We start from the raw sequence: 19957 nt of genomic DNA, 5'->3' as shown, positions 1-19957 counted from the left end.
ATATCATTTTTCTAGGCAGATTCGAGCAGACAAGACAGATACAACAAAAAGTTTCGTGTTATGAAATTTCACAAAGCCGAAATACATATTGTATGCTTTTTATAGTCCTAAAATGTCTGTTGGCTGTTATCCAAGAAGCAGAACTGCTTTAAATTATTATGTTATATTTCGGTGACACTGTTTTCAGGCTTATTGCCACTTCTGAAATAAACACATTCTTGATAAGCAAGCGATGCTAAATTATCCTGCAAATCTGAAGCTGGAGATAAATTAACCTTTAGGAGAAAGCGAGTGAGCACGACACGACCTGTAATTTATTTGTCAATAACTAATCGAAGGACCACGCTTGCATATTCTCTCACAGCTGATGGCATGGCCCTGGCTGAATGAGAGAATATGTATCCACAATTTACGTTTTTTTTTGGGATTAGATCGCATAAATATGAATGTGTTGTTAAACCTGCCACCACCCAACACAGCCAATTTGTAAGGTTCGTCACGTAAACAGAACATGCCAATTGGTTACTACTTCAGCACACCAGTGTGTTGGAGAGTAAACCCACAATATTTACAATTCGTGTATGACGTTTCGCTGGTGATTAACAACCAGCTTCAATAGGCGATTAGCCAAAATTGTGAAGAAGTCCTCCTGTTTTGGTCTTAAAGAAAGAAATGGTGATGTCATCACTGTGATCCCATCACTGTGATCCTATCAGGTGTGAAGATCAGAGGGGGGTTAATGTAGTCATATACATAACAATATATCATGTTAATCTGAGAATATGCAGTAAAGTACACTTTAAACACCGTTTAAGTCTGTCTTGAAAACTCACCTCTTTAAATTAGCCTTTACTCCCTAATACTCGCCGTTTACCCTGCTTATATGTATGCCCTGTTTTCCATACATGGCCCATTGGGATCTACGGATGAAATAGGCCTTACAAATTTAAATTCTACTATTTTCATAAGAGTAAGCCGTTGTGGGTCAGTGCCATTACCAGTTTGAGAAAAGTATTGCTTCCCCAGTTTACCATTGCATAAGAGATAAAAACATTTAAATGAAACTCCCCCTGTCCACTCTGTTATGGGAAGTGCCCTGGGCAGATTCTATTATCTGCATTTATCCGTGCCTATACTGTATGCCTCTTATCCATGCAAAAGAAGCGTACAGCTCATGTTTTTTTTACAGAAATGTAATTCCAACTTGCCAGAGGCAATATGTTATGGATATCAATACAATTACAGACACACAGCTGTAATCTTCCAGGGTTACTCAAACAGTTCAATAGGCAAAGACATCTGCCTTTGCAGTAGGACAGGATTACAATCTGCACTGCAATAATCCACGAGTTCATATAATTTACAGACTACCTCTCAGTTCGCAGCTCCTCCCATAATCCGTGGAATTTGTTGATTCATAAATCCGCAAAACATTGCGGATTTCTGGATCTTTTTTGGAAGAGGCCAATTCCTGCTGTAATCCCTGGCACACTGCGTCAATGCAACATGTTTCTGTCGATTACGGGACTAACCTCTGAGGTGCATCACGGATGAGAAGATCCACTAAATTGCCTCCCCAAATCACCGCGGATTACTGGAATTTTGCTGTGCTAAATACAGTATCAGTTGCTTAAATACTGTATATATAAATACAACTCATTCACATTAAAAACGTGATGTGGAGATAACTGGATTTGTAAATAAGTGAATAAATGATCATTCTTTAACAAGAAGGGCATTACGGAGACTAAATACTTTTTTTCACAAGGATACTGTGTTGACATGTTTGGACGATTACATGAATGGGTGTTCGGCTTGTGGAAGGTAACTCTACGACTAGCAGATAGATACGAGGGGGTGAAATTCCATGCTAATATATTCTGGTCACTTCACATCTCGACACAGTTAACACCTGGATAGCCCTGGTTATCATCTATCAAGGAACTAAACTAGGCTCCCCCCTGCTTAGCTTCTGAGATCTGACAAGATCAGATACAATCAGCACTATTCACCCGTATGCATTTGTGAACAATTTAGCCGACGAGAGGAATGAGGTAGAGTAAATGAATATATTAAGAACTCTATGATGACTGTTGCATAACGTACTTGTTTTGAAAATAATATTCCCATCAACGGGGCACGCAGGTAGCACTGGACAGAAAGTCCTTGCACTGAACAACAGACATAATGGACATTCCAAAAGAGTATCTGATATAGGCTACTAATAGCACGCGACCAAACAGACCAAGCCTTGACTTTTAAAACACGAATGGAAAATCACTTTCAAAAGTACAACCTATTTTTCAGTGTTATAATTTTTGACCATAAATGCACGTTGTTGTTAAATTTCTGCAATCTCAAGGAGTGTTGCTGAGCAACTTCCCAACATCTGGGACATCTGGGATGTTGGGAAGTTCGTCCAATATGTAAGTAACTTTGGAAAATAGCTGTAAAAAAATTTATGGAAATTAATTGCTTATAAAAAATTGTCCCAATAATATCAAGGCCTCCACATCGTTAATTGGAAATCCAGTATAATACGGTTGCTGTAACATATGGCTCATGATCACAAGACTATAATTTAATGCTTAGGGTAAATTCACCTGACCGTCCATTTTTGGCCTGTGAATTGAGCACCACCTGATCAATACCACATCGTAAATGAGAGTCAGATGAAAATATGAGTCTGCCACTGCAATATGGAATTTTCACCACTCGGCCAAAACTAGCATCGGAGATGGGAACACAGTATATGATTAGAAATGGTCCTAAATTTAAATAATTTCCTTGCACTGTTTACTTATTTGTTGGGAATGAGGGATAGTCTCATGGGTATCTAGTGGTTGTAGTTCTTCTCAATCTGATTCAGTTAATTGTTGGTGGCTCAGGGCCCATTGATTGAGATGAACACTGCCCATTGCTGTGTTTGAGCGTGGAGGCACTAATACTATGACTTACGAGCAGGGCCGGGTTCAGATTATCAGGGGCCTAAGGCTAATTAGGAGGGAATGTTTTACACTTAGAATTTTTTTTCATGAAATGTTCAAACATTTCTTTATTTACCTATATAAAAATAAGATGTAATATGCGACTCAAAGCAAATGCATCAAACATAAATGACTCACTTCACTAATTTCTTCAAACGTTTCCCCCTCCCCCCCCCACCCATAGTTTTAGCTGTGACAAAATCATGAATGATGTCATCGTACTTCGAAGATTAAAAAAATGCCCCGATGGCTGCGCATACCGTCGCTTAGCTGTTACTTCAATGTGACATGGAGGGCCTGCAACATATGAAGGCCTAAGGCTCATTATCCGGCGCTGCTTATGAGGCCCGTTTCTATTAACCTGGCCAGCCACGAGCTGATTCTGTCTAAGCAGCCAGAGGTGTCCATCCCAACATGTCATCGCAGCTCCAAGACCACATTTGATTATTACATCGATCCGTGCAGTGTGTTGCAGGGCACCTTCAACAACTGCATTCTGCTGCCATGGAAACATCTGTTGAGCTGGGTAACAGGCAATTTATGTCAGCAGCCTTGAAGTATATATGGCTTGCTTATCAATGTTCTCTTGAGAAGTCTTGACGATTAACCCAATTCACATGACGGCCAATTGAAATCATCACAGTACCATAGAGTGACTTTAGGTGACTTTACCGAAAGAACCAAAGAGTACCATAGAGTAGTTTATTTTTCTTTACTTTATTATTTAAGTGATGACTGTCATCATTATCATCATCATCCATAGTCTATCCACTGCTGGATGAAACCCTCTTCAAGCCATCACCATCCTTGCAATTCCACAATCCATTTCACTGCTGTACTTGAGATGATTCCGTCTCCATGGTGGTCCCTCTCCAGCATGCTCTTTCTTTGGGCTGCCTTTCCGTGAGTCTTGTCCATCAGCCCAAACTCACTTGCTTTCCTTAATAGCCAACATGACATTTCAAATTTGCATTTGTTCTCTGATTCATGCGATCCTGTTTCCGTCTCAGAGTGGAATTCCAAGCACGAATCTCACCAGCCTCCGTTTTGCATGTTTTCAGTTTTTTTGACAATTTCTGAACCATGTCAGTAGCCATGTTTCTGAACCATATGCCAAAGTAAGCAATGTTCTTTAAAACGTCTTCTCCAAACATATTAGTACATTTATTTTAATGATCAAATCCATTTAAAGTATTGTTTTGTTATTTTAGCTCACTGCCCTTTCCAAAAGTCCACGATGACTCAATAACTGGTCTTCTCCATACAGATGACAAGTCTCTATTGCCTCGTGTCTCTATAGACTCTTAAGCACCACCACTCTTTACGGTCATTGCATACTCTCTAAACATGTGTGTTGAATTGCACCGTCAACATTTTTATTGAGCCTCAGAAAGGGCAAAATAAAATCCCACACTGTGTTTGGATCAATCACAATGCTTACAAAGCCAACCCATTTTGGTTGTAAATGCTGCAACATCTTCATGTAGCGGCTGATAACTAATGTGTTGCCTTGGAACATTCAGTGTGAATGTTCGAAACACAAGGGCAAGGAAAGGGCATCCAAAATAAAAGATCATCCATTTTAAAAAATAATTCAAATTACCCTCTGTCTTCCACTTTGCCTGCATTCTTCAAAGTGAAATGTGATTACTTTTTTTTACTCACGTCTATAAAAACTGTTATTTTGTCCCAATGTCCTTGCTTTAGAAACAGAGTGCAGGTCACGTTAACCTATGGTGTGTCCAGAGGGAGTCCATGAATAAGTGTAGATGGTGCCTTATTAACGAAAACAACTCAATGCATTATCTCTTCTGTTTACATTTAATTTACCCACATTACGGAACAGGACCAGTGCAGTAAATTATTTGATGTTGCAAGGCAAGGAAACACATGCATAAATATATATAATTGGAGGAGCCGCAATTGAATAATCCAGTACTTAATATTATTATGACCAATGAAATATATGATATATATTACACCGGAAGCTATCTGTTGGTCCAAGCACATAATGTGATTTCTTAGCCATTGCTAAGTGTTTTAGATGATGGGGATAGTTTGATACAGAAAATATTTACTTTGCGCCAAGATGCTAATACCAAAACATATTTACCAGAAAAGTCAAGGCCGAGAGGCCATCGTTTCCAATGTTTTTTATTCTATTGCCATTATTCCCATAATTTTCCTTGATCCCACAGCTGCTTTAGACATCCGTCCTCCAAGATCTGATGTTCATATTCCCACCATATGAGTGTAGGTCTTCGGCTCAGTCAACGATCTCTGGGTGCCAATCCAATGCCCTTCTCAGAAACCTTCCCTCTTCTGTCTTGGACATTTTCCCCACGCATCACAACCTCCTGTTCCATCTACGACACTTCCTTGCTATGATGTATTCCTAAATTACACGTTCAGCTTTTTAGCTCAGTAGCCCTTACCTGGAAAAATTAAATATGGTTTAATTTTATATCCTAAGATCGGGATATTTGTTTACAATTACTTTGTTAGAGTTCAGTCCCTTAACCTGTAAAGTTATAAACTTTTCTAAAACACCCATCGATTTATACTCAAATTCTTCTCTCTGTTCTTCATAAGTGGTTTATGTAATCTAATGAATGATAAACCTGTCCTGCTAACGCAATAGATATATTGACCTCATTCACACAATGCACATCACTAGCTAAATACATACAATGCTTTATTACCTCCACATTCTCGGTTTATGTATATTTCTCCACTTAACCCAAAATATATATTATACAGCACATCAACTGTAGTGTCATTCTGGCAGTGGATAATTTCATCTGCAATTATTTAAGACAGGCAGACTCCAGAATTTGGATAGTGTAAGAAAAACTTTGATTTTGATATGGAGAGATTGATATATGAAAGAGACATTCTTCATTTATTTTACTATTTATATTTTCCACAAGAATGCTAATTATTTTGAGTTGTGTTTATTATCATTTTGCGTCAAACTAGGATCTCGTAGCATAAAAGAAAAGGGTCGTTCCCTGTAAGAATGGGAGTTCTCCAGCAATGATTCATGCAAGCCTGACTGTTGATGAGACACTGTGTGTTGACACTGTTCCAGAGTTTGCTTGTCTTGAAACATGCTGCTTAAGTTATGCACTTCCAGAAGGCCGTGCACAGCTGATGGATTTTGTAATAAATATTTTTCTATTTTATTTAGAGACGGATATGTAAAGGAGGAATTGTGTGCTTATTTATTTGGTTGCTTATCTTCTCCACAATAACGCTCATGATGTATTTACAGAAATGTTTCTTCTTTATAAGAGAACAAAGATGGAAAGGTGGTGAAATTACTTATCGTTGTACTGTATTTGATACTTCACAGCATGGCAGTTGGAAACCACTTACAAATGTCTACAAAGTTGCAGACAGTCACGTACACGTTTCCTACAGCTCCCAATGTGAGTTTTGTGAAAACAAAGCATGACACAATTTCACAGCAAGAAAACTAGACATTTGCAGTAAAAAGACAGGAAAGCACACACCTAATTTCTCAGGAGCCTTGGGGTTCACTCGGGGGTCACCCTCATAAGAATCTCTGCAGTGTTTTGATCAAAGTTAAAATACAATTTTACAGAATGTGTTGGCAGTGGTGCATTAGCACACATTAACGAAATATTAGAAACGCCTGTCATTAATGCTGCCCTGTAACAAACAAAAATGTATAGCAGCCTAACATTCTGGGCCACACACCATAGTTCGGCATGTGTTAGCTTACACGTATTTTCTTTTTGTTCATATATATGCATTATGAGACGTTGTTAATGCCAAAGTTGGGGAATTTTTTTGTACTTTTTATTTCTGCCTCTTTCAATATATTCATAAACAAGCACATGACCAGGCCCTTTGTCAACCCACTGTTGAATGGGGGTGTCCTCTCACTGTTGGATATGGGGCTATTTAACCATACTTCACCACACCGTTCAGGGTGGGGAGCATAGATGTGGAAGCATAGACGTCCAGTACACGAATGTTTTTTTTCTGCAGAGCCCTCTGCTGCCAACTCAACGTGGCCCCACGACAGCCTGTAACATGGGAGGTGGCACATACAGACACCATCTATGCACACAGCCCCACTTAGTGGGACAAAAAAATCACCGTCGCGTTCTCTCAACTCGATCAAAGGCGCAGTTGGAAGCACGTGGCACGCAGGCCTCGGGGGAGAAAGCCTCCTGGCGCGCAGCCGCCCTCGCGTACCTGGTGAAGGTCCTGCTCGTGCAGCACCTTGCCCAGGTTGTAGAGGCAGCTCGCCACCGACGTCATGTGGGCCTGCGGGTCCTTGAGGCGCTCGTCGGGGATGTCGGCGCAGGCGCGGAACACGATTTGAGCCTCGCTCGCCTTGCCTTGGCTCACCAGCACGATGCCTGTGTTGAGGTATGCCGCTGGAGGGCCCACAACCACCATTGCCGTCAAGTCAATGCGCACACACACGGCGAGAGACAATCCCCATTTAGCTCGCATGACCGCGCGATGCTGTGAGCGGAGAGTCTAGCGCGGGCGGGCAGGGCACGTAAGAGGTTAGGTTGATGTCTTCAGCAGCAAACGCAATGCTCAATCCAATGCACCACCACTAAACCTCGTGGGAACTTATATGCACAACAGATAAAGATTCCCCCGTAGAGCTTGAACAGTCTGTTGGGAAAAGTGCTCTTAGGGAGCACCCATGAAGGCCAATGGAGCACACAAGGGGTTGAATTATCAGCACCAAGTCCGGCCACCTTTGTCTCTCCAGTGATGATGTTTACAGACTGCGGTTAAGTCGACCTAGGGGAGGCTCAGGACTGGTTTGGATAATCGTCACTGGTGTTTGCCATGAGAGTGAATCGAACGCGGGTCGCCAGGCTCGTAGCACAGCACACTACAGCTCCCCCCCCCCCCCCACATATATACACGTAAATACAGCCAAAAACTTATACACATATGCTCACAAAGTTACACAAACCGACACACATGCGTATACAAAAGACCAATGTCCCCTGTATAGTATACATAAACTGTGAGGGCAAGTGCTGTTAGTGATAACCTATTAAAGCCAGGTTGGATTTCGGGGGTTGGCTTAGCCAGAACTAACCCCGGTCACCTTTGTCTCCTCAGTGTTGATATTTACACATCGCACCAGGCAACTAGGCTGAGTTGACCTAGGGCAGGCCTGGGACCAAAACCACTCATCACTAATGTTAGCCTTAGGCCGGAATCAAAATTAACTCATTGATGTTCATACCCCACTCGCGCTGACTCGCACGCTTCTTGTGACAGCCAAATGGCCAGAAACACGGCACAAAAAAAAACCGGCTCGGATGTGCCATCTGCCATTGCGATGATATGTGGGTTTCATTTTAAAATACTCACCATCATTTTTTCTTGTAAAGAGAGTAATCGTCATCTATACTCCTGCCGTGTACAAAACCTTGCACATTGCCTTGGGCAATTATCTCCATTTCACTTCTCAACAAAGCCCCCTGTTGTGACCGATACAGTTAATTTCATTGTCATGCTTGCGAGCACAGCACTTCAGACGAGCAAGAGGGAATCATGATTTATGTAAAAATAAAGAACAAATGCTCCAGCGTACGACCTTAAAAGACGAGCCATCACATTCTCCAGGGATGCCACATTAAAGAGAAAGGAAGTTATGGAATATTCAAGTGAGTGCATCGTACATCTCAGAGGCATATGGATGAAAGCAGATACGTGAGTGTGCGGAAAGCCAACACGTTAGCAAAATAAGGCATACGTATGCGAGCCAGTACACATTCATGTCAACAGCCAGCGATGGAGCTTTAAAGTTGGTTTACATTCAACAGACACGACACACTTAGGACATATTACTAGTTGCTTGCAGAAGCAATGGAAGGATGCAGGCTGAAAAGCACTTAGATTATTGTATTGGGGCAGTCACTCCTATAGTTGTTCAATCCTATCCATGCACAACATGGAAATATAAGTGTATTTTCTACCATTTATACCTCAGCTTACCTTATCTCGGGAGTAGCTTTTCTGACAAACGCTACACTTCTTATGAGGACAAAGCACTGTAGTGTGTGAATGAAGCACTGTTAATGTTGTCAATTGGCAATGCTTGTTCCCCCATTGGCAAGCTTGGTAAAATGACTATATTTAGCCCTGGAGCCACATGGGTGTGAGGGGCTCCCCTATGGAACCCAGGGTACAGCATCAATGCTTGGGTTAATGTGAGGGTCTTCTTAGCGATCAATGGACCGCCGAGACCCCACAGAAATAAGCCCAGCTACCCAGTCTCTAGCCCAGCGGCGTAACAGTTCAAAATACAAAAGACAACCTTTTATATTTGTGCAATAATAATACTATGTGTATTTAAAACTAGTGTAGGAGGTTAATGATGGAGCTGGCTTCCCCTTTAAATCTATCTAACTACATTATGCCTAAATTATTCGGTTGGGATCAAAAACTGGAATGTTACAGGTAAGTATCTTTTGGACCACGGTAACGTTTTGTATTCCTTTCATCATTATAAGATCCTTTGTTAAACAATTAGTTTCGTTCTTTCCGATGCCTTCCATAACAATCCATAGACTGGGTATCCCCTATTCCTAGTCTATGCTAAAACACACACCCTAACCACGCCACGACATACCAGGCCCTGCTGGGGTAACCTGCTCTGCTCTTCACTCCAGCAACTTTTGCCTTTGTCGAATTCCTGCACATCCCCTTCCCAAATTGGATGTTGCTCCTTCTCCTCTACTGCCTCCACTGCTTTTAATGCCCCCTGCCCCGCTCACAAACTGCTGACACCTTTTCCCACCCTTCACCCGAATGAAGTCCAGGCGAACAATCGTTCTTTTATCGTCCGCGTTTGACTGCATCCACACCCCATGTTCTTCCTCCGCTGCTTCCCACTCTGTTTTTTTCTCTGCCATGCACTCTCCGTTTGCCCATTCTCCCCACCCTCTGTGCAACGTCTCTTTCGACTTCATGAATCCGAATTGCACTGTGGTTGATATGTACAACTGTGGGCCGGTACGCACGTTCACACAGCGCCATAGTAGCAAGAGCGGCGTGTGTGAGAGAGGGGGCGGCCTTTCCGGGAGTCCCTTCTGAGTAACAAAATTGTTACAAATGAAGCAAGCAGTGGCACCGGATCTTTGATGGGGAGATGCCGGGACGACAGCAGCAGAAGTGTGGGGACGAGGGGGGGAAGTTGGGCGTGGGGGGGAAAGAGCAGCAGCATCACGTCTTGCTCTGGCTCTATATCCTGATATATTCAGCCATTCTGCGCTACTCTACGGTTCAAAAGCCATGCATGCCTTGGTAACGCAGAACCTTGACTGTGACACACAGAGCCATTCCCGTCTTTGCTGAATCCACACCTTGCTAAAATGTTGTCCAAGTATTCTGCTAGTGTATATATATATATGTAAAATAAACCATGGTCTTGTCTAGAGACGGCTATTTATTCACACAAAAATGTAAATCCACATTGTTATTATAGTGCAGAACCACAAAGACTTACAGGCCAATGTTGGCCGGGCACCGATGGCCAGCTTGTAGTAGTACAATGCTTCATTGAGTCTGTTCTCCTCCTGGAGCAGCAGGCCTCTGTGAATTAAAGCACAACAATAACAATTTATCAAACACACGTGATACTTGACACATTACAGGTCTGGCTTTTAAATGCTAATGTTTGCAGTTGTGTGATGTTATTGCCTGACTATAGCATGTACAATGTGTATTCAATCATGAAGTAACCCATACGAAACTACACTAACTTTTTGGGTAGCCTAACTCCAAGGTTTCCTCTATCATATGGTAACATAAGCTCCCCTCGGATACATTTCATGATTGGCCTATTCAGGGTCATGTTGGCTAGGTCTTCATTTCCACAGAAGTATACACGTGCATTACCTAGAGTAGTATCTGATGGAGGTGGCCTCCCCTTTAAACCTATCCATTAAGTCTTTCACAGTTTAAATTAATTTACAGTATATATTTTACAAAACACATAGGGTCAAGTTCACATATACTTTAAAGCCAGGGTATCCTAGATGCGTCGACTTAATATGGAAACATACAAACGTGTGTTTGGTCATACTCAGATATTCAGAACATATGTTTATCCATTTTTTATACTTTAACCACGTGTTCTACAGTGATTATTCCTACCTCAGAAGTTTGTCTAATAGGCTTCCACCTAGAGTAGGTCTTAACTCAATATCAGAGAAGGTTTTTTTCACCTTTTCTCTTCATGGTCAGTCAGACTGAGAGTTTAAGGAACATAGGAGACCCAAGTATAATATTTGACTCCTCTTTCTATATTTTGTGTTTTCTTTATGATAATTTAAAAAAGTGTATTATAAATTGATATATGTCGAAACAACTTTTGTTTTGAGCCACAGTCTACCAAGGCAAAACACTAAATTGATTACTCTATTCTTGTTCATTACAACAAGTTAGTAAAAATTTGTAGTTCATTAATAATTATCGTAATTTTGAGATTGCAGGGCATATCAGGTCACTTTACACATGTTAAGCGCTTTACATTACATCTCATCTCAAGCATTTGAAAGGGCACCCCCAGTGGCAGTTGTCCCTATGGGCATAAAGTGACTCAGTACATGGCTTGTGAGAGTATGCATTCAGTCTGGCAGTCAGGGTCGATGATTGCAATGCATATAATCCCAATGGAATATTTTAGTGGAACATTTCGAAAATGGAAAATTTGGACCCCAACACTGGAAACCAGTGACCTGCATTTTCAAACAGCGTCAAGGGAACTTAACGTCCACTGTGAACCAGACGGTGCGCAGTAACATAACTACTGCACCGGCAGTAAATAACCAGGGTGGCCCACTGGATTCGAACCGTGAACCTCTGCAACAAATGGCTAATGCGCTTGTACAGAGCCACATCACCAAATCATACACATAGCTGCACACAAAATTGTTTCTATATGTGTGAAAATTGAGCTATCCTCGCACACACAATTTTTCTCTCAATCACATGCTCACCCAGTGTGCATTTAACCTCAATTTTTTAACGACACCCTACTATTCAACCAGAACAAGTCAGTTGAGTTTCTATGACTCAGTAAGCCATTCATTGCCGAGAGTGCCAAATAAAGCATCAAGAATGCTGGTGTACAGATCCGTGTGTTCTACAGCAGCCACCTGAGCATAATGGATTACATTTTCCTATCCCTCACCCGTTCTTTCAGCTGACTTTGAACTCATTTTGAGTAAAAAGCTTTGCTTGTGAAAGCTTTTTAATCATACAGAATAAACACCATTTAACTGTCACACCACACTACACTTGTGTGATATTGCTGCACATTATGCAATGAAAATTACATAAAATATTCTGAGGACAAACAGCAACCGCATTTGTAAGTGAAAAACACAACACGGAAGATAAATATATGTTTTTTTAACGATGGAACTTTGATAAAAAAAATGAAGAGCCTTCATTCAGATGAGAAAGTATCACTTCAATGACATGGTATATTGAAAAAAAAAATAGGTCTTCATATATATGCATTGCTGAACTCCTTATGATCAGGTATATACGACAGGGCATCATTATTTTGAGTGTTTTCTTGCAGCCTTTACCTATTAAATTGTCTTTATGTGTTGCTTAAGTCATAGGTAATGATAACATTGACTTATTTCTAGATTTCAAGCTTTCGTGACTGCAAGGATTAATACTCTTAGGTTTTTTCAGTAAAGTCACGTAGGTAAAAAATAAAATAAAAATATAATAATAATAAATCAATAAATCACGACGTTTAGGAGGCAACAGGTGGGACCGTCACAGCTAAATTTACTGTATCAAAACATTGACTTACCAATATGAAAAGAAGTAAACTTAAGATGGGCCAAGACTCAGGAGAGGACCAGACTAGGTTTAGAACCCAGTTTTCACTGCTGGTCAGGAATGAAAACCAGGCCCACCAGGATTTGAGGCACAATGTTATTTCCACTACATGTCATTGTCTATGCAGCAGAACCTCCATTAATCCACGTTGATATGGAGGCACCATTTTCACGGCTCTCGCAATGCTTGGCGTACCGTGGTGGCTCGTTCTGTAATTCTCCCCCAAAAAATGTTGCCCTGATTTGGGTGTTCCTTGGATTATGGGAGGAGTTGGCTGCACCACTCTGCTGATCTCTGAAAAATGTGCCGGTTTTATAAGGAAAGCGTGTCAAAACATTTTTGGATACTATGTATTACTATTTTCCTAGAGACCCCAAATGGGGAAATTCTTCCATATAGTCTACGCTAAAAGATTTTGCATTGCAAAGAAGCTATTGACAAAATGACAAGGATTCAAATAGCTAAGTAAATGGCAGCCTTTTAGAGATACTAATGGCTTGAAGCAATAAACAATTGATGGGAGACGGTGGCCTCTTATCAATGTGCATACCTTTCATAAAATTACAACAAATATTACAATAAATTACAACTAAAATATATATTAACAATATGCAGATGTAGTGTGCCGCAGATTACGGAATTAACTCCCAGAAGAGATCAAAAAATATCTGACATTTTTCGCAGAATTCAGGACCAATGGTCCCATGGACTACAGGAGCAGTCACCAAACACCGGTAATCCGCAAATTATATTAGTACCGACATTTGTGGATTTTGAGAGCATGGATCTTTGGCATTCTCCTGCATATACATACAATACAGAATAAAAAAAAACTCCATTTAACTTGCAAACGCTGTTATTAACACCTATATAAGCCAACAAACGCACACACATATTTAAATATATATAAGCCCTGACATTTACTCCAGAAAGCCTTTGGAAAGTAATCCTTGTTTTGACTTTAGTGCTCTGCTCTAATGTGCCAAAATCAAGCTCTTGGAAAAGTTCTGCCTTTTTTATCCTTTGGCACCCAAACACCTGACTGACTGACTGTGCATGCTGTGGAGCCGTCTAAAGGGAATATGATCTCCCATAGTCCATGACAAATATATGGCCAGTGCATTCATCTGTAACTCACACCGGCTGTAACACACCGAAACATTTCCATGGATGGCAGTGATGAAAGACTATCAAGCATCGATTATGTGCGAACAGTACAACATTCTTCATTGTATATGGTAACATTTATTTTAGTTTTCTTGAAAATTTACTCATTTTATTCTGCTTTTTATATTTTCATTTCGACGAGTTCATTATATGTTTTGGATAACCCTTGTGTTGTATAAAGGTACTGTTGAATTCAACATGAGCATATATTTAAGTCAACGTCCATTAATGAACTGTCTCAGAGAAAATTTTGATTATTAATTTATTTTGTGGATTGGGGAGGCTTTCATCTACCCGTGGATTGACCAAGGCTGGTAATGATAATGATTTATTTTGCAGAGGAAACCCAAATGGCTACAGGAACATTATGGATACTGGAATTGATTCTGCTGTTTCAACTTTATTTAAGAGTATTTACAAAAATGGCATATACTCAAGTTTTAGTCACGAGTGGCTTTACGAATAGCATTCAAAAGTGTGGCTGTATTTGCCATTAAGCAATTTCTTCAATGCAAAAAAAATGGTCGGTTCAAAATAATGAGATTCGTGAACATTTCATTCCATAATTTAGAAATCTGCTCGTGAAGCAGCTCCAAGCACGTGGTGCGCAAATGTCGGTCATCGTGCCAAACAACACGAAAATGCGTAAATCACCTTCGACTTGCTTACATCGTACTGTAGTCATTCTCACAAACAGTGGATAGGATTGGAGAACTTTACAAAGACGGATGCAAAGTCAAGCTCAATGCAAATATGACGAAGCCCGGTAAAAGTTTATATCAGTAAAAATTACCTGGAATCATATCCAACGGTGATTAAATTGTTCTAATGATGTTCAAAATCACCAAGGGTGGCACAGTCGGGTTTTTTACAATAGGGTTTAATTGTCTTTTTATATTAAACCCGATCATCTGAGATTGGGAGAAATTCGGTTTAACTGGTTCTAATTGCAGAACCGCACTTCTCAACGATGGGCTTCATCCACTCCAAGCTAAGGAACTCACTGGCGCCCACGATTGTGGAGAAGCTCGTGTTCATCACGACCAACCTGCCCGCATTCTACGACAACCCCGTGCCCGACGGCCCCAAGTACGATAGCAGCACCGACGAGGAAGCAGCCTAAGCCTATCAGAGTTTCGTATTCATTAAACCAGGTTTTAATTCCCCGAAATCGGGTTTAATTGTATTGAAGAAAAAACCCGATTCCTGCCGCTGGAAAAATCGGGTTTTTTTCACCCATGAAAATCACAGGCAGTCTCTCTCCTCTTCTTCACCATTTCTCAACGGAAGAGTTGCGCATTTTAATGCAGTTTTACGTGGCGTCTGATTAAGTGGACAACCTGGTGCTCAAACTGCAGTACTAATCAAGAGCCATCTGTGTACACAACTGCTCAAGCTAATCCATGTGTTGTTATTGAATGCATAATCTGATCGGCCAGGAGTCTTTGTGGCACAGTGCCTGACCCATCGTCGGAACGTTTTGAGTTTAAATCCTGGTATGGTGTTGACTTAGCCCATCATCATCCCATGGGGGGAGGGGGTATAAAATATGGAAGTACTTCATTTGTGGCAAGTCAACAGTTGTGTTTCTGTAGAGATACTGGCTCAGGACCACCAATGTCAAATGCTTGTTGGAATATAGCTGCACACTTCAACTTAAATGTTATTTAAAGGAGGTTTTGAAAAAATATATATATAGAAACCTGAGGTGTTTTGCCCAATTGAATTTACATGTGGCTGCATAACAAATATAAATAAAATAATATAAAAATGTGGATGGGCAGCCTTTTCCCCAGAATCTACGTAAATTGTGTGAAATTGTAAAGAGGTGTGCATATTTGTTGACGGAAGAACAATGAACGTAATGGACAGCGCACTTTCTCTCAACCTGGGCCTGGGTCGACACTAATCTGACTGAGCATTAAATGCATATCTTGCCATTCCCTCGTGCTCCACAGCAGTCAAAATGTTTATCATTTATAGACAGTTACGGCTTACACTGTTCTTGAGCACACTCACTCGTACATGCAATGCAAATACTTCACCCTAATAGTTACATTGGAATAATAATAAAAATACAGTCTTCTATGACATCAACTTTGTAAGTCAGAGATTTTTAGCATTTGTGTGCCGTGTCTGCCTTAAAAGACGCTCACTAATATAAATAGTTTAACACGTAGTAGGCCTCCGTGACCAATATCATCCATAAGAGGTTTTTTTGGGGTTAGATCGCGTAAATATATAAATGTGTTGGGTGGTTGGCAGGTTTTAACAACATATTTATATATTTACGCGATCTAACCCAAAAAAAACCTCTATTATGGATAGTATAAACTGCTATTTTTTTGGTGTGTGAACAATATGCCTACATGCGTGTTGAAAAACAAAAGACCCCAGGGCCCTTTAGAGGATTGAATGTTGTGTTTGTCAACTTTGCATTGAACACCACATGACATCATTGTACTCAGCACTATTGCCCACACAGCAGCCAAGGAAAGAATATAGGGGAGAAAAAAAACAATTGGCCTCCATGTTTGCCTGTAGGTCAATACGCTTTCACTTTTTACTTCTTTTCCATCGTCCTTCATAATTTCAAAAGTTTGTCCGAGTGGCCACCGGCCAAAGGCCCAATCTCATAGAATTACTGCCCACCCGAGCTCCCGTCTGGACGAAAAAAGCCGACCCAACAAAACGTCTGCGAGGAGCCTCAAGGGACCACTGTTCTGCAGTCTGTGCACATTCACAAACCTCCTCTTTTCCCACATCCAATTAGGCTCTCGTTAATGTGCCGGTTTGTCCAGGGAATGGCCGAAAATCCACGTTGAAAGACATTAACAGTACCCATTTGAGCGGCACACTCAAAGACGTACTCTTACTGGACCTGCCGCACAAAACTAGTGCCGGCAAGTAATTGTTAAGCCAAGCAACGATGAGAAAATACAAACTGAACCTATGTCTGCCACTGCAGTTACTCAAGAGAAACAATTATTGTAAATAGTTGTTCGAAGTCATTAAATTTCAACACAATTGCAGACTCCAAATTGAATATTTGCATATTTTAAAGGAGCCTTTTAAAAAGTTAAGCAGTAACTGCACTTTTCACTTGAGTAAATATAATCCGAGAGTTTAGCATTTTTAAAGAGGTGCGGAACCATTTATATGCTGCCAACAATCGCAAATGAAGGGTCGTTCTCACCAACACTCGCCATGACGCGGACTCGCACGACAACGCCTATAACGCCGTTCCACTCAGCCGTCTGTGATCGCTGCAGACATCGGTCAATTGAAAGGTGTCTTTTATTCGCCTGGGTCCCGTTCCGTTATGACATGCTGAAGTACATGACGTGCCAAATATTTAATTTCATTTATTTAAAAAAACACCACCAGCTCCAATTGAACGATTGGCTCGTGCACTGTACATTGAACATTGGTGTATATTGAGACGATGGCCTTGCCAGACACTCATTTCATAAAATGTCAGTGAGCGAAACTCGTGGCAATTTACCATTCTCACTTCATGGATTATAATTGCAACCTTTCACCATTTTGCCAAAAATCAGTGAATCGACATTTATTTAAATAGCAACTTCATGACCATTTAAATGCCTGGAAATGTGCAAATGGCTACTTGTGATACGCCAGGGTTTTTTAATCAAATGCTCTTACTACTCCTAACATACATTATAATGTGCTATGATCATCAGTGTTAGTTTAACTACATAGCAATACATTTAAATCCCAACATTTTACATTTGCTAAAAAGCAGCACAATACATTGAAAATGTACTCAATGGCAGCACTTGCAATGTTTAACTTATATCTTGCTCTTTTGGAAAAGTTAAGCCAAACAAATGTAAGCATAGACATATAAACTAACAATTTGGTGTCTGTGCCAAGAATTTTACAGCCAAGAAATGAAATGTGGCCGATTCTATAAACAGACTGCTTGCATATATTGTGCATACAACTGATCCTGCTTAATGTCACAATGCTTAAGATGTCAACACAGAACACACTGGGCAGAGGCAACGCTGAAAGCATATGAGGCAATGTGCTCGAATGCTTGAGATGCCCTGCTTTGGTGCTTCCTCCCATTTGCACTTTTGCTGACAAGTTCAAGTTCATTTATTAGGTATAGCCCTGTGAGCCATTCGGCTCTTGAATCGGGTGCAAACGCAACAAACAAAAAACAAAAACATGAACAAGAAAAGATCTTAAAGTGAATATGTGAATAAGTGCTAACAGAAAATCCAAGAAAATCCAAGAAAAGACAGCAATATATTGCAGAAAAAACACCGTACACCAACGCTGTGTGCAAAAATCCCAGTGGGATGTAATTCAAACAACAACAACCATAAGACAACTTAGATTAAGGTCATCAGTCTTACTCCGTACTACAAACAAACATGGCCAAACCAGTAAACTTTTCGAAATCACCAAAATAAAGCAATGAAACAGTGATCATAGGAACTGACGGAATTTTCACAATAAATGGCATAAACAACATGTACTACCAAAACCCTGCAGCCATAGCTGGCTGCATGAGTCACTCCACAACAGCAGGAGCATCAATCGGAGTATTATAATTTTTCAATGCACCTTTAAGATCAGCACACTAAATCAAAACACAGGTCATACTTTGCAGCGATCATCCGGAGCGAAACATTTTATTTTAGGCTCTCAAAAATTCCAGCAGCAAGCGGGTAGTTTTAAGAAAATTGACAGAACCAGTCATGTAATGTATCTATCTTCTCATTGTGTCCACACGGCCATACACATCCTGTTCGCCAAGAGCAGCTTTGCTTTTTATTTTCCACAATTTTCCTCTCTCGAATACGACAGGTGAAAATGTTCAGCTGGAAATAGTGGTCACAAGCCCCTAAAAACTCTACTGACTGAATGGTTTGGCTATTTTGACATACAAGGGTCAACGTGATCAGCCTCTTTTTTAACGTTGCATTAAACTATATCTCAATTATATTTCTGCATATCGTGCAGTGGTGCGCAGTTTGGACTTTCAAAAAACGTTGTCCTGTTGGTCATAACAGATGTGCGATTTAGCTTTTAATTTCACTCGTTTGTTGTAAAATTGTTTTCCAGCCTGCACTAATGTTCGTGTAGTGATGGGATTTTTCTTGTAACTCCTCCACCTGCAACTCTCCATGAATTTTCCTCAGAACTCACAAAGATATGTCACAATTTGGCTTGGTTTAAAGGATACCTATCTAAATAAACACACACCTGTCAGTGTTGCTGCCTGCCCAACCGTATTAATAATATACAGCAAATCCTTGCCCATCGTGCATTTCCCAATCGCAGATTTTACCATTCGCGTCAAATATATTGAGGTATTGTTTGCCAATCCTGCCCCTGTGGCTCGACCATTGTCAGTCGACCGCCCGATTCCTGGACAGGATGCATCGTAAAGAAGCACTGTGCAGGTGCTCTAACTGCACTGCTTGCGATGATGCTGCCGCCATCTTGTCTCCATCTCGTCTCCCACACAGCCCACCGCGGGTCTCAGGTCGCATAATCCGATCGTCCAGTGAGGAGGCATTGAGGTGCGGGCCCTCATGATTTTTATTTCTCATTAGAATTTTTTTGCCATTCTAAACATTTACTGTACAGATTACATTTAACACTGTATGGAAATATTGATCTATTTTACATAAAACATACTGTTCCATACTCTTTGGTTCTTCCAGTAAAGTCCCGTAGATAGAGAATGCAATAGATCACGACGTTTCGATCGCAACACAAGCGACCGTCTCTCACCTGAAGACTTGTGTTGCGATCGAAACGTTGTGATCTATTAATTTTCTATCTACGTGACTTTACCGAAATAACCAAAGATTATGGATTCCTGCAGTCACGAAAGCTTCAAATCAAGATTGATACTGTTTCATATTTGGGTTCATGTAAGGTAA

The 19957-nt window shown here is 40.7% G+C and overlaps 1 protein-coding gene across 1 annotated transcript in view; it reads right to left on the bottom strand.

Annotated features, from left to right (window-relative positions):
• TMTC2 (transmembrane O-mannosyltransferase targeting cadherins 2) overlaps nt 1-19957 on the bottom strand; it is a 270005-nt gene that overhangs the window by 38951 nt on the left and 211097 nt on the right. Inside the window, exons 7-8 of the mRNA XM_078596730.1 lie at nt 10507-10592; nt 7215-7399 (exon numbers count right to left, since the gene is read on the bottom strand). Of these exons, the coding sequence (XP_078452856.1) occupies nt 7215-7399; nt 10507-10592 (271 nt within the window). The remainder of the gene's footprint in view (nt 1-7214; nt 7400-10506; nt 10593-19957) is intronic.

This window comes from Lampetra planeri, chromosome 8 (genome assembly GCF_965212315.1).
Source record: "Lampetra planeri chromosome 8, kcLamPlan1.2.h2, whole genome shotgun sequence".
Taxonomy (NCBI): Eukaryota; Metazoa; Chordata; class Hyperoartia; order Petromyzontiformes; family Petromyzontidae; genus Lampetra; species Lampetra planeri.
This window is presented reverse-complemented; position numbering and strand designations above follow the sequence as displayed.